Source organism: Alosa sapidissima, chromosome 17, assembly GCF_018492685.1.
Source record: "Alosa sapidissima isolate fAloSap1 chromosome 17, fAloSap1.pri, whole genome shotgun sequence".
Taxonomy (NCBI): domain Eukaryota; kingdom Metazoa; phylum Chordata; class Actinopteri; order Clupeiformes; family Clupeidae; genus Alosa; species Alosa sapidissima.
The window spans coordinates 23,625,608-23,637,593 of NC_055973.1; the positions used below are offsets into that span (position 1 = coordinate 23,625,608).

General features: G+C 45.9%; 1 protein-coding gene across 1 annotated transcript in view; it reads right to left on the minus strand.

Annotated features, from left to right (window-relative positions):
• Window positions 1-10,978, minus strand: part of arhgap12b (Rho GTPase activating protein 12b) — a gene marked incomplete at its 5' end in the record, with an annotated part of 11,080 nt that extends 102 nt beyond the window's left edge. Inside the window, 13 exons of the mRNA XM_042068869.1 lie at window positions 1-1,662; window positions 3,227-3,332; window positions 4,172-4,306; window positions 5,589-5,666; window positions 6,241-6,339; window positions 6,814-6,930; window positions 7,159-7,258; window positions 7,682-7,780; window positions 8,706-8,810; window positions 9,734-9,856; window positions 10,412-10,490; window positions 10,631-10,692; window positions 10,883-10,978. The exon at window positions 1-1,662 is cut by the window's left edge and continues 102 nt beyond it. Of these exons, the coding sequence (XP_041924803.1) occupies window positions 1,488-1,662; window positions 3,227-3,332; window positions 4,172-4,306; window positions 5,589-5,666; window positions 6,241-6,339; window positions 6,814-6,930; window positions 7,159-7,258; window positions 7,682-7,780; window positions 8,706-8,810; window positions 9,734-9,856; window positions 10,412-10,490; window positions 10,631-10,692; window positions 10,883-10,978 (1,374 nt within the window). The remainder of the gene's footprint in view (window positions 1,663-3,226; window positions 3,333-4,171; window positions 4,307-5,588; window positions 5,667-6,240; window positions 6,340-6,813; window positions 6,931-7,158; window positions 7,259-7,681; window positions 7,781-8,705; window positions 8,811-9,733; window positions 9,857-10,411; window positions 10,491-10,630; window positions 10,693-10,882) is intronic.
• Between the last annotated feature and the right edge of the window lie 1,008 nt (window positions 10,979-11,986).

The following is an 11,986-nucleotide window of genomic DNA, read 5'->3' on the forward strand; positions in this document are numbered from 1 at the left end:
ACTCTCGCTCTTCAGCAGTCCGAAACTGAAATGCTATCAGTCACAGTCCCATCACAATCTAGTGGACACACACATACACACACACACAAATAGACTTTATGCCCTTTTCCAATGAGGTACAAACACAAAACATCAGACAATCATCTTCACCTCACCAGCGTTTGAGTGGAGGAAAGGAAGAGAGGGATAGAGAGAGAGGGTTGAAAAGAGGGGAAAAAAGAAAGAGAGAAAGAAAGGAGGAGGAAAAGGAATCAGCAGCTCAAATGTAGAAAGAAAGACGGAAGAGAGGAAGAATGAAATGAGAGAAAAGAAAAGAAAAAAGAAAGATGGATGAGGTGAAAAAAGCATGAAGGGGTGTGTGCTGGGGGTCAGAGTGGGTTCACACACACACACACACACACAGGGACGAGGTCACTGTAGACTCTGCACCACATCAAACCACAAACGTAGACTTCTGGACAAATACTGACGTCCCTGACAGAGCTTATATTTACTCATTAATCATTTCATTTATTCATTTATTAGCAAACCGTTGCGTTCCACACACCTCTGTGCTTTATACATATACACACACACACACACACACACACTCTCTCTCTTTCTCTCTCACACACACACAAAATACTTCATTTATTACCCAACATGAACATGAATGGGGTGCAGTTCTTAGGCAAGGAAGAGTGCAGTAACAAGAGAAAAAACACAGACACAGACACACACACACACACACACACACACACACACACACACACACACCACAATCAGTGTAACCCTGTACAGATCTGGTGCTGAGGTCCACCTATAACACTGCTTACGCGTGAGCCTTTGGTGACTAGTGAGTGCCTCTGTCCCGAAGCCGCCCTGTAGTCAACTGGGGCTCACCACACCTTCCAGTTCCACAAGGAAGAGGAAAAAAAAAAAACTACATGTCCCATGATTCACTGCTTTGTGAAAGTCCCACTTATAGATACTGTATCACCAGTACTGGCCATAGGAGTCCAGTGTTGGCTGTGTGTGCCCTGGATCCAAGGTGAGCACACAAATACACACACAAATACACACACACACAGTCTTTCACACACACTCCTTCAGATCTATCCCTCACCAACACACACACACACACACACACACACACACACACACACACACGCTCAAGCACACACAGCATGAAATCAGCCCATTCATCGGGTCCACACGTTTAAGTGCAGGCGAAGAGGCATCATCGCTGCGCCTCATTAGATGCAGTCATTAATGCTCATTAATGCTCGTTAATAGCAACAGTCTTCCTCTGTTTCCACAGGCTGCGCATGGTGTGGATTGGCTGAGAAGCTCCAAACAGGAAGTAGAAAGCAGGAAGCAGGAAGCTGAAGGCTGGCGTCTCTCCCCCTCCTTCGGTCTGGATTGTGCGAGATGGAGATGGGGGGGGGGGGGTGATGGTCCAGGTCTTTGGGGGGGGTGGGGGGGGGCTGCGTTGATGGCCGTCCGGTCTACCTGCCGAAAATGGACTCTTGCTCTAGAAGGACCAGCTCCACGATCTGATTCTGGTAGACCATGTGGACCGCCATGTTGCCGGACTCCGCCTCGGGCCGCAGCAGGGTGGGGCCGAACACTATGGCAACGCTCTGCGACGTCATCCGGTTCTCATCGCCGTGATCAATCACTCTAGTGGTGCAGAGAGAGAGAAAGAAAGAAAGAAAGAAAGAGAGAGAGAGAGAACGAGAAAGAAAGGTAGATGAGAGGGAGAGAGAGAGAGAGAAGTGATAAATAACAGAGAGAAAGAGAGGCATTACAACACAGTTACACTCTACACGTTAACACTACCTATATTCTGGGGTTTGAATCAAAACAAATTACAGCCTGCGAAAACAGAACGATCAACCTCTCCAAATTAATATTTACACACACACACACACTCTGCCGCAGTGAAATGTCATCAGGCCAGGCTGTCATTGGTCCCAGCCCCCCCATCTTAAATGACTGCCGTATAGATGCAAATGCCAGCAGATGCCTAATGCATTGCCACAGGCTGATACAGGCTGATGCAGCCTTACACACACACACACACACTCATGAAAATGAAGAGATGTGTACAATTAAAGCAACACCCACAACATCCACAACAATCAAACATACAACAGCTTAAAAACTATCAAACCATCAAAACGTGAATTCCACTTGACTGCATGCTGGAGTGCAGTGCATGTTCTCAATGTCAGAGTCAGTGTGCATGCACGTGTGTGTGTGTGTGTGTGTGTGTGTGTGTGTGTGTGTGTGTGTGTGTGTGTGTGTGTGTGTGCATGCATGTATGTCAACATGAGCATGTTTGTGTGTTTGTATGTGCATGCATGTTAACATGAGCTTGTCTGTTTGGTTTTGTGTGTGTATGGCTGTGCATGTTAATGTGAACATGGCTGTTTGGTTATGTGTGTGTGTGTGGTGTGTGTTTGTCTGTGTGTGTGTGTATGTGTGTGGTGTGTGTTTGTCTGTGTGTGTGTGTGTGTGTGTGGTGTGTGGTGTGTGTTTGTCTGTGTGTGTGTGTGTGTGTGTCTTAATCAATTCAGCTATCAGAGCTGCGCCCCTCTCCCCTTTAATGCTTTCTCTGGCTCGGCTCCAGCCCTCAGTAATGTAGAGCAGCTCAGATAACACACCACAGCACACATCAGCACCACACCCTGCACACACACACACCGAACGCACGCACACTGTGCACACACACATACACACACACTGTGCACACACACGCGCGCACGTGCACAGACACGCGTACACGCTAAACACATCCGCACATTGCGCACCCATACGCACACACACACACGCACGCACACACACACGCGCACACACACGCACGCACAAACACACACACGCATCTGTGTGTGTTTATAGGATTATGTGTGGGTGTGTGCACATGAATAACATGTAGTATGTGTGTGTGAGTCTGATGTATGAGGAAGGTATTATGATTCTTGTGTGTGTATGTCTGAGTAGACAGGCATGGAAGTCTGTGGTTGTGTACACAACATTATGCATGTGTGTGTGTTGTTGAGTATGTTTATTAAAGTCTGTGAGTGTATCATGGATGTGTGCGTTTCTGTGTGTGTGTGTGTATATATATATGTGTGTGTGTGTGTGTGTGTGTGTGTGTGTGTGTGTGTGTGTGTGTGTGTGTGTTTGGGTTGCGTGGTGTGCGTGTAATTATGTGTGTGAGTTATTATGTGTGTGTGCTTACCGTCTGAGGTGTTTAAAGAGAGTCTGCATGGTGTCCTGATTGGGGCGTGGCAGCTGCCTGATGAGATCTCTGACAGAGCCCACCCTCTGCTGGTAGTCTGGACACTCTGAGAGAGAGAGAGAGAGAGAGAGAGAGAGAGAGAGAGAGAGAGAGAGAGGGGGAATGAAGAAAGAAAGGATGGAAAGAGATACAGAGTGATGAAAAGAGAGACAGAAAGAAAGTAAGAAAGACATAAAGACAAAGAAAGAAAAAATGGTATTGTGGTTATGATATTGTGCATTGACTTGCAGCAGAGCCGTAGAGACATTATCTTTATACGGCTCTGACTTGCAGTATGTGAAGACTAGTTACAAAAAAGTGTAATAACAAAGTTTAAACAAAGTTGTACATTATACCTAACAGTAATAACAACAATATCAATAACGGCATTACATATCAACAGTGATAATAATAATTAAATAAATTTGAGGAGGTGACCCAGAAGGAGAGGTCATCTCTAATGGATGAGTTGTGCTGTCATGAGTCTGGCTTTAGAGCTCACCATCTGCTGGTGTGTTAATCCTGACATGACTCGCCACTGCGATACATACGCCGCATCATATTCTAATTTCACAGATGATCCCACACACACACAGCCACGAGGATCAGCACTGTGTGTGTGTGTGTGTGTGTGTGTGTGAGTGTTCAGTAAAAGGCCTTATGAAGGTCCTTTGCTGCCACCTGCTGGCTTTATAAGGCAATACAGGGGCTTTGAGTCTTGTTAGGTTAGAGCTGTATTAGGACTAGGTTTGGTTCATAGGACAGGGAATTGAATGGATGAATGTGTTAAGGCCGTAATGGGGGAATTGAATGGATGAATGTGTTAAGGCCGTAATGGGGGAATTGAATGGATGAAGTGTAAGTGAATGAATAATTGAGTGAGTGAGTGCGTGTGTGTGGACTCACTGATGGCATTCACAAAGTCGTTGAAGGATGCGTAGGTGAAGAGGGGTTCCGGAAGCTCACGGAAAAACATCTTGAGAGCTCCTGTGGTCACATGGATGTCCTCCCACTTGCTGTCGTCCAGCTCCACCGTCTCATCTGGGGGAGCAGGGGACACGGGGTAAACATTCATCAGGACACACACACACACACTCTCTCACTTTCTTCTCTCCTCCTCTGCATTCATAGTTGACCACCGGTACGCTCAAGCCAATCCAAACTTTTCTCATCTGTTGTTCCTCGTTGGTGGAACACACTGCCAGTTCCTACAAGGGCAGGGACATCCTTCTCCATTTTCAAAAAACCCCTGAAGACCCAGCTCTTTAGAGAACATCTCCTCTCATAGCAACACTTACAACAATGTCTTACTGATCCTAGCACTCACCAGCCGTCTTAAACTGACAAGGAACTGTTAAAAACAGCACTCACTGATGCACTTATTCTTACTGTACTCTAATGTTTTTAAACGGTCTTAAAATTTTTGAGAATTGCTCTAAAACTTAAACTGTTTACCATGTTGTTAGTCGCTTTGGCTAAAAATGCGTCAGCCAAATGTAATGTAATGTAATGTAATGTAATAGTTAATTAAGCTCATGTATTGGAACGTCACCCATTACCAACAGTCCCGTATTTCCGACCTCTTACATGTATGTGTCACTTAATATTAATTTCTATACAAACCAAGTCCGCGGATTCCTAAAGAAACGCAAGCACCTACACCATAAGTGTATATAAATTAGCTATGTATCAAAAATGACATTTTACAGTGAATCGAGGAGCTGTAAACAGTGTTGTAAGGCTGTGTGTACAAATCCGCTTGGAGCTCCAGTGGAATTTTGATTTGCAATAAGAATTCTCGGTCTAACTGTTGATGTGCCGTGAGAAAGGTCGGAAATAGGTGACCCACCAGGCAAGCACTAACCTCCGAGCGAGGTAAACAAAATCGGAATCAAAATTGTTCAAATCTTGTTTTAGAATTTTCGAACAAAAGGGCCGGTAATTGGTGCTTTTACGATACAGACATACACAGTATATATACATACACATATGTGTGTGTGTGTGTGTGTGTGTGTGTGTGTGTGTGTGTATGTGTGTATACTGTATGTGTGTATGTCTGTATCGTAAAAGCACCAATTACCGGCCCTTTTGTTCTTCTGTTGCTTCTACTTCTGATGAGAACACATACAGCCAAGAGGTAAGTGAGTGTTTATTGACTTATTGCACACACACAACACACACACTCGCACTTTCTTCTTTCCCCCCCGTTAATTGAGCTCATGTACAGACATACATCCGTTTATACACAGAGAGAGAGAGAGAGAGAGAGAGAGAGAGAGAGAGAGAGAGAGAGAGAGAGAGAGAGAGAGCAATTCATACATACCATGATTGATGGCAAAGCGAAGCTTCTGAATGACTGCCAAGTTCCCACTCACTCTGTACAAGCCATCAATACTCAACCCTGCAGAGAGAGAGAGGGAGGCATGGAGAGAGAGATAGAAGGAAAGAAAGAGAAAGAATGAGAAAAAGAAAGAAAGATTTGAAATCACAACAAAAAAAGGACATGCCGTAAATATGAGCAGCCAGTCACCCTCAGAATATAGGTCTGTCCGAAACGGAAGGTAGCTGTCTGCTGACCCGCTGAACTTTGTTTCGGACAGCCTAGCAAGATAGCAACACAGAACGGCAGGATACCAGAAAGCAGAATAACATAATGTTCGACTGAATCTGTCAGCTGACGATTAAATAGAATTCTCTACCCTGCCTTCAAAATTCAGTAGAACGAAGGTGTGTTAGATGGCAGCATTTTAGAGAGAGAGAGAGAGAGAGAGAGAGAGAGAGAGAGAGAGAGAGAGAGAGAGAGAGAGAGAGAGAGAGAGAGAAAGAAAGAAAGAAAGAGAAAGACCCTCTGCGCTGGCTGTGAGCAACGGTACCATTACAGACTGCATAGAGGCACAGCGTGAACACACACCTGAAAGTGACCGCCCCGCTGTGAACACACACCTGAGAGTGACCACCCCGCTGTGAACACACACCTGTTTTCTCCACGTGATCGATGCACATCCTCACAAAACTGGGCACTGTGGAGTTCTCCCTCTGGCACAGGCTGCTCAGACTGCAGCCAAACACTTGGTCTGGAAACACACACGTACACACACGTACACACACACACACACACACACACCATCATAATTAAATACATACAAACAAACACCTGGAGTCCTCTTTGTCATAGACTGTGAGCACAGCAGTGAACATATGAAAAGACATGAATATAATGTCACAGTGCTCAGAGCGATGAATATATACAAATGCACTCTTCAGTGCATGCATGCAAACATATTCATGCATAACCCTCTGTACAACCAAAGCAACATGTCATGCATTATGAATGCATATTCGTGAGGGTGTGTGTATATGATTGTGTCTGAGTGAGTGCATACAATCTGTGTGTGTGTGTGTGTGTGTGTGTGTGTGTGTGTGTGTGTGTGTGTGTGTGTGTGTGTGTGTGTGTGTCTGAGTGAGTGCATACAATCTGTGTGTGTGTGTGTGTGTGTGTGTGTGTGTGTGTGTGTGTGTGTGTGTGTGTGTGTGTGGTGTGTGTTTACCTTTGATGTATCCCTTGTCTCTGACGGCCTGGAGCGTTGGTCTGCGCGTGAGGAACTTCTTCAGCTTCACACGGGTCTTCTTCTGTTCCGCGTCCACATTCACAGAACCCTTAGAACCTGGGTGTGAGAGAAACACAGAACCTTTAGAACCTGGGTGTGGGAGAAAGACAGAATCCTTAGAATGTGGGTGTGGGAGAAACACAGAACCTTTAGAACCTGGGTGTGGGAGAAAGACAAAGAGCGAGAGAACTGCGTGTGTGTGACTGTGTGTGTGAGACACAAGCGTGTGTGTGTGTGTGTGTGTGAGACACAAGCGTGTGTGTGTGTGTGTGTGTGTGTGCTCACCTCTGTTCTTCTTGGAGTCTCGGTGATCCTTCTCCTTGTCATGCTTCTCAGTGGGGGACTCAGGCATGTCCTCCTCAATGGCCTCATCGGACTCCCAGGCCTAACACACACACACGCGCACACACACGCACGATATTGATGGGTAAGTGTGTGTGTGTGTGTGCGCGCGTGTGTGTGTGTGTATGTGTATGTGTGTATGAGAAATAGTGTATATAAAACTTTGTCAGTCTGGCTGTCTGTGTCTGGAGGGATGTTGATACAATCACACCAGGTCCTTACTCTACTTCATAACACTACTGAGAAACGTGTGTGTGTGTGATTCAAGCTGTTTCACAACATCATGCATGGTGTGTGTTTGTGTGTGTGTGTGTGTGTGTAAGAAAGCATGTTTTCAGGTCCATCTGTGTGTGTACAAGCAAACAAGATATCTTAACAAGCGTCTGATGTGACTGTATGAGTGTGAATGAGAGAGTGTGTGCGTGTGTGTGTGTGTGTGTGTGAGTGAGAGTGAAAGTGTACTCACATGTGTGTTGACCGTCTCACACAGCGCCCTGAACCAGTCATTGATGACGCTGTCGATCTCAGACTGGATCAGCAGCTCGGTGCCCTGACGAGTCTTCAGCTGGAAACGCACACAGCACCAGGGTTAGAGATGTGGAGATGCACACACACACACACACACACAGCACCAGGGTTAGAGATGTGGAGATGCACGCACACACACAGCACCAGGGTTAGAGATGTGGAGATGCACACACACACACAGCACCAGGGTTAGAGATGTGGAGATGCACACACACACGCACACACACAGCACCAGGGTTAGAGATGTGGAGATGCACACACACACACACACACACAGCACCAGGGTTAGAGATGTGGAGATGCACACACACACACACACACAGCACCAGGGTTAGAGATGTGGAGATGCACACACACACACACACACACACACAGCACCAGGGTTAGAGATGTGGCGATGCACACACACACACAGCACCAGGGTTAGAGATGTGGAGATGCACACACACACACACACTGCACCAGGGTTAGAGATGTGGAGATGCACACACACACACTGCAATCTCTCTCTCTATTTCTCACACACACGGTTCATCACAACGACACCTCACATCATCTTAAAACAAACACATACACACACACACACAGTTCATCACAACGATACCTCACATCATCTTAAAACAAATGCATACACACGGTTCATCACAACGATACCTCACATCATCTTAGAACACACACACACACACACGGTTCATCACAACAATACCTCACATCATCTTAAAACAAACACACACACGGTTCATCACAACGACACCTCACATCATCTTAAAACAAACACATACACACGGTTCATCACAACAACACCTCACATCATCTTAAAACAAACACATACACACACAAGGTTCATCACAACGACACCTCACATCATCTTAAAACAAACACATACACACGGTTCATCACAACGATACCTCACATCATCTTAGAACACACACGAACACACACACACACACACACTGCTGTACCTCGATGACGTGCTTCTTGCTGGACTTGTCTTTAGAGGCCCAGTCCACAGAGCCTCCTCTCAGGTCCACACTGAACTCCGGCTTCGACTGGCCACCACCAAACTTCTACACAAACACAACACAGCAGCTTACCGTCAGTGTGTGTGTGTGTGTGTGTGTGTGTGTGTGAGTGTGTGTGTGGTTGTGTTCCAGTTCATATTCCTAGAGTGCATGTGTACACGTGTATATATGTGTGTCAAAATGTATGCATGTGCACTGATAGTGTAAATAGGTAGACGGACAACAGTTATTAGCGTCCCCTTAGTAGGCTCTTTGAAAGGGGTGTGTGTGTGCGTGTGTGTGTGTGTGTGTGTGCGTGCGCTCCCACGTGCGTGTGTGTATGTGTATGTGTGTGTGTGAGTATTTGTGTTTGTGTTACAGGGTTAATCATTCAGGCTGGTATGTTGTGATCACACACTTAGTTGGGAATGATAATAGTAAGTAAAATCATTAAATGACTATTAGTAGTATAATAAGCAGTTTTTTTTATCATTTGTACACACACACACTCAAATATAGGCTTTCCCAAACACACACATACATATATACATGTTATAATTATGTGCACATCTGCGCATTTACACACACACAAACCGTGAGGCATAAACATGCACACACACACACACACAGCAGTGTTCTGTTTATGAGGTAGACACAGTAATATAATTTGCTGAATTGTCAAAAAGCAGAACAAGAACAAGCTAGTCAGCGATCATGTTGACTGCATTTAGCTGATGCAAGAACATGCAGTCTCTCTCTCCATGGGCCTACACACACACACACTTTAACTCACCCTCTATCTTTCCACATCCATGGGCCTACACACACGCACACACACACACACACACAAACACACTTCCTCTCTCTCAGCCAGTCCTATTAGTCCAGTAGTCTGTATTGGCCAATAGCAAGCGGGGTAAGTCTAGGTCAAAGTGCACTTGAGAGACAGGCAGCAGGTTCGAGCGTGCACCGTAATGATTGACACATACAGAGGCAGCTTTGACGCGCCCTGATTGGACATAGGAGACAGCGGGGCGGGGCTTGATTGAACGCGTCCAGTTGCTTATCAGCGAAAGGATCAGCTCAGGGAAAGAGCTGGTGGAATAGAGAGACTTCAGAGAGAGAGAGAGAGAGAGAGAAAGAGGGAGAGAGAGAGGGAGAGAGAGAGAGAGGGATAGAGAAAGAGAGAAGAGAGAGAGGGAGAAAGAGAGGGAGAGAGAGGGATGGGGTGGTGAAGAATAGAAGAGTAAAAGAGAGAAAGGGAGAGGTAAGAATGAAGAGAACAAAGAAAGGAAGGAAAAGAAGAAGAATTGAAAGAGGAAAGAAGCAGAGGGATAGACAGATAGAGAGAGATGGAGAACGAGGGAACGGGAAGGGGTGATGACGGATAAAGACAGGATCAACACAGAGGCAGAGAACACAGGCAGAATGAACAGCAAGATAAACATCCAATCCCTAACCACCATGGTCTTAATACTGCTTTATGATTGGCCGAACCTGTAGGAGAACCAATGAGATTGTCCAAAAAGGAAAATCATCTTAGGCCAACAGGTGGAAGTAATCGAACATGAAGGTCTGTGTCCACCCATACAGCACATAAAATATGTCAACAGTAGAGTGTGTGTGTGTGTGTGTGTGTGTGTGTGTGTGTGTGTGTGCGCGCATACCCAGCTAGTTCCAGTTTGTCCTTTTGCAAAGAGCAGAGAAGAGCCTTGCAGCACAGTCCATGTGGAGGCCCAGTTCTTCCTACACACACACACACACACACACACACACACACACACACGCATAACAGAGAAAGAGAGATTAATATAATGCTATACTCAAAAGAAAAGGTGAAAAAGTAAAGGTGTGTTTAGAATAGAAGATGAAGGTTGAGCACTTACCGGACTTTCTTGCCATTCTCCGTGATTTTGGTGACGTTGAGAACCCCACACTTCTCTGAGGGCTGAGCAGAGGAGGAGGAGAGGGAGGAAGAACACTTTAAATACGATACTACATTAACAGAAACACACACACACACACAAACCGACCTCCAGGCCCCCCCCCCAACACACACACACTCACACATCCCCACACACACACAGTAAAGGCAGTAAAAGCATACTAACTGAGGATGGCAGTAAAAGCATACTAACTGAGGATGCGTGCTTTGGGGAGGATGGACAGGAGTCCGAGTCTGGAGAATTCTGTTTGGGAGCGTTGCCACTCTCCTGCAGACAAGGGTCACCACATTAGAAGAGAAACACACACACGCACACACACACGTACACAGGCGCGCACACACACACTAAGGCATGCAGATCCGCTACCATAGATATGAATTTCACACTTACAGATGATCACTCACACACATGCCTTTGCTGCCAGGCAGCAGAAATTAAAGCGATTTCTAATAAGAATTTGATTGGATTTGATGTGGTTTTTCTATTATACTGGATGACACAACTACGGTGAATTAGAAAGAATTCATGGAATTTAGTTGTGGTGATTGGTTTTGTGGCTGGTTGACGGTTGGCAAGGGGGCGGGACTAACTTGCTGGCTGCACAGTGATAGGCCGAGAGTGTTTGTGCTGAACCTCCTCTTTTGGACTGACAGCTGAAACAGAATCAAGAGCCAATCACACCTCCTCCTCCAAATACTCAGAAGGGACCAGGTGCCGTTTAAGAGTTTAAGGAGAGAAGCACATGGAGTTTCTTTTTTATTAAACATACAAACCTCTCATACACACCTATGAACACACACACACAAACCCCTCTTACACACCTATGAACACACACACACACCTACACACTTTCAACAGCCGAAAAATTTCAGATATACACACATTCTCTCATACATACATAAAGAGAGTAAAGCGTCTCTCTGCCTCACACACACACACACACACACACACACACACACACAGGAAGGAGGCTAATTGGCTTTCTGATGCCCTGCAGAGTGTGAGACTTATGTCTTGTCTGTGTGGGTCAGCGTGTGTGTGTGTGTAGGAGACATGCCACCCACTGCCTTACTGAGCGATTGAGAGAGCGATAACACACTGCCTGCTGCGCCTGTGATGGAGATGCACCGAGGCAGTCTGACCTCCTCAGACGTCTGGACACATCACAGCCCTAAGGGGCGCTGAAAACCTCGGAAGAGAGGCGCCCCAATGACCGTCCAGGGAAAAAGTACTCTTTCAACTTAAATTTGAACGTTCTTGGACTAACATTCCACAGTGTGTTCTATTTCAACAGGA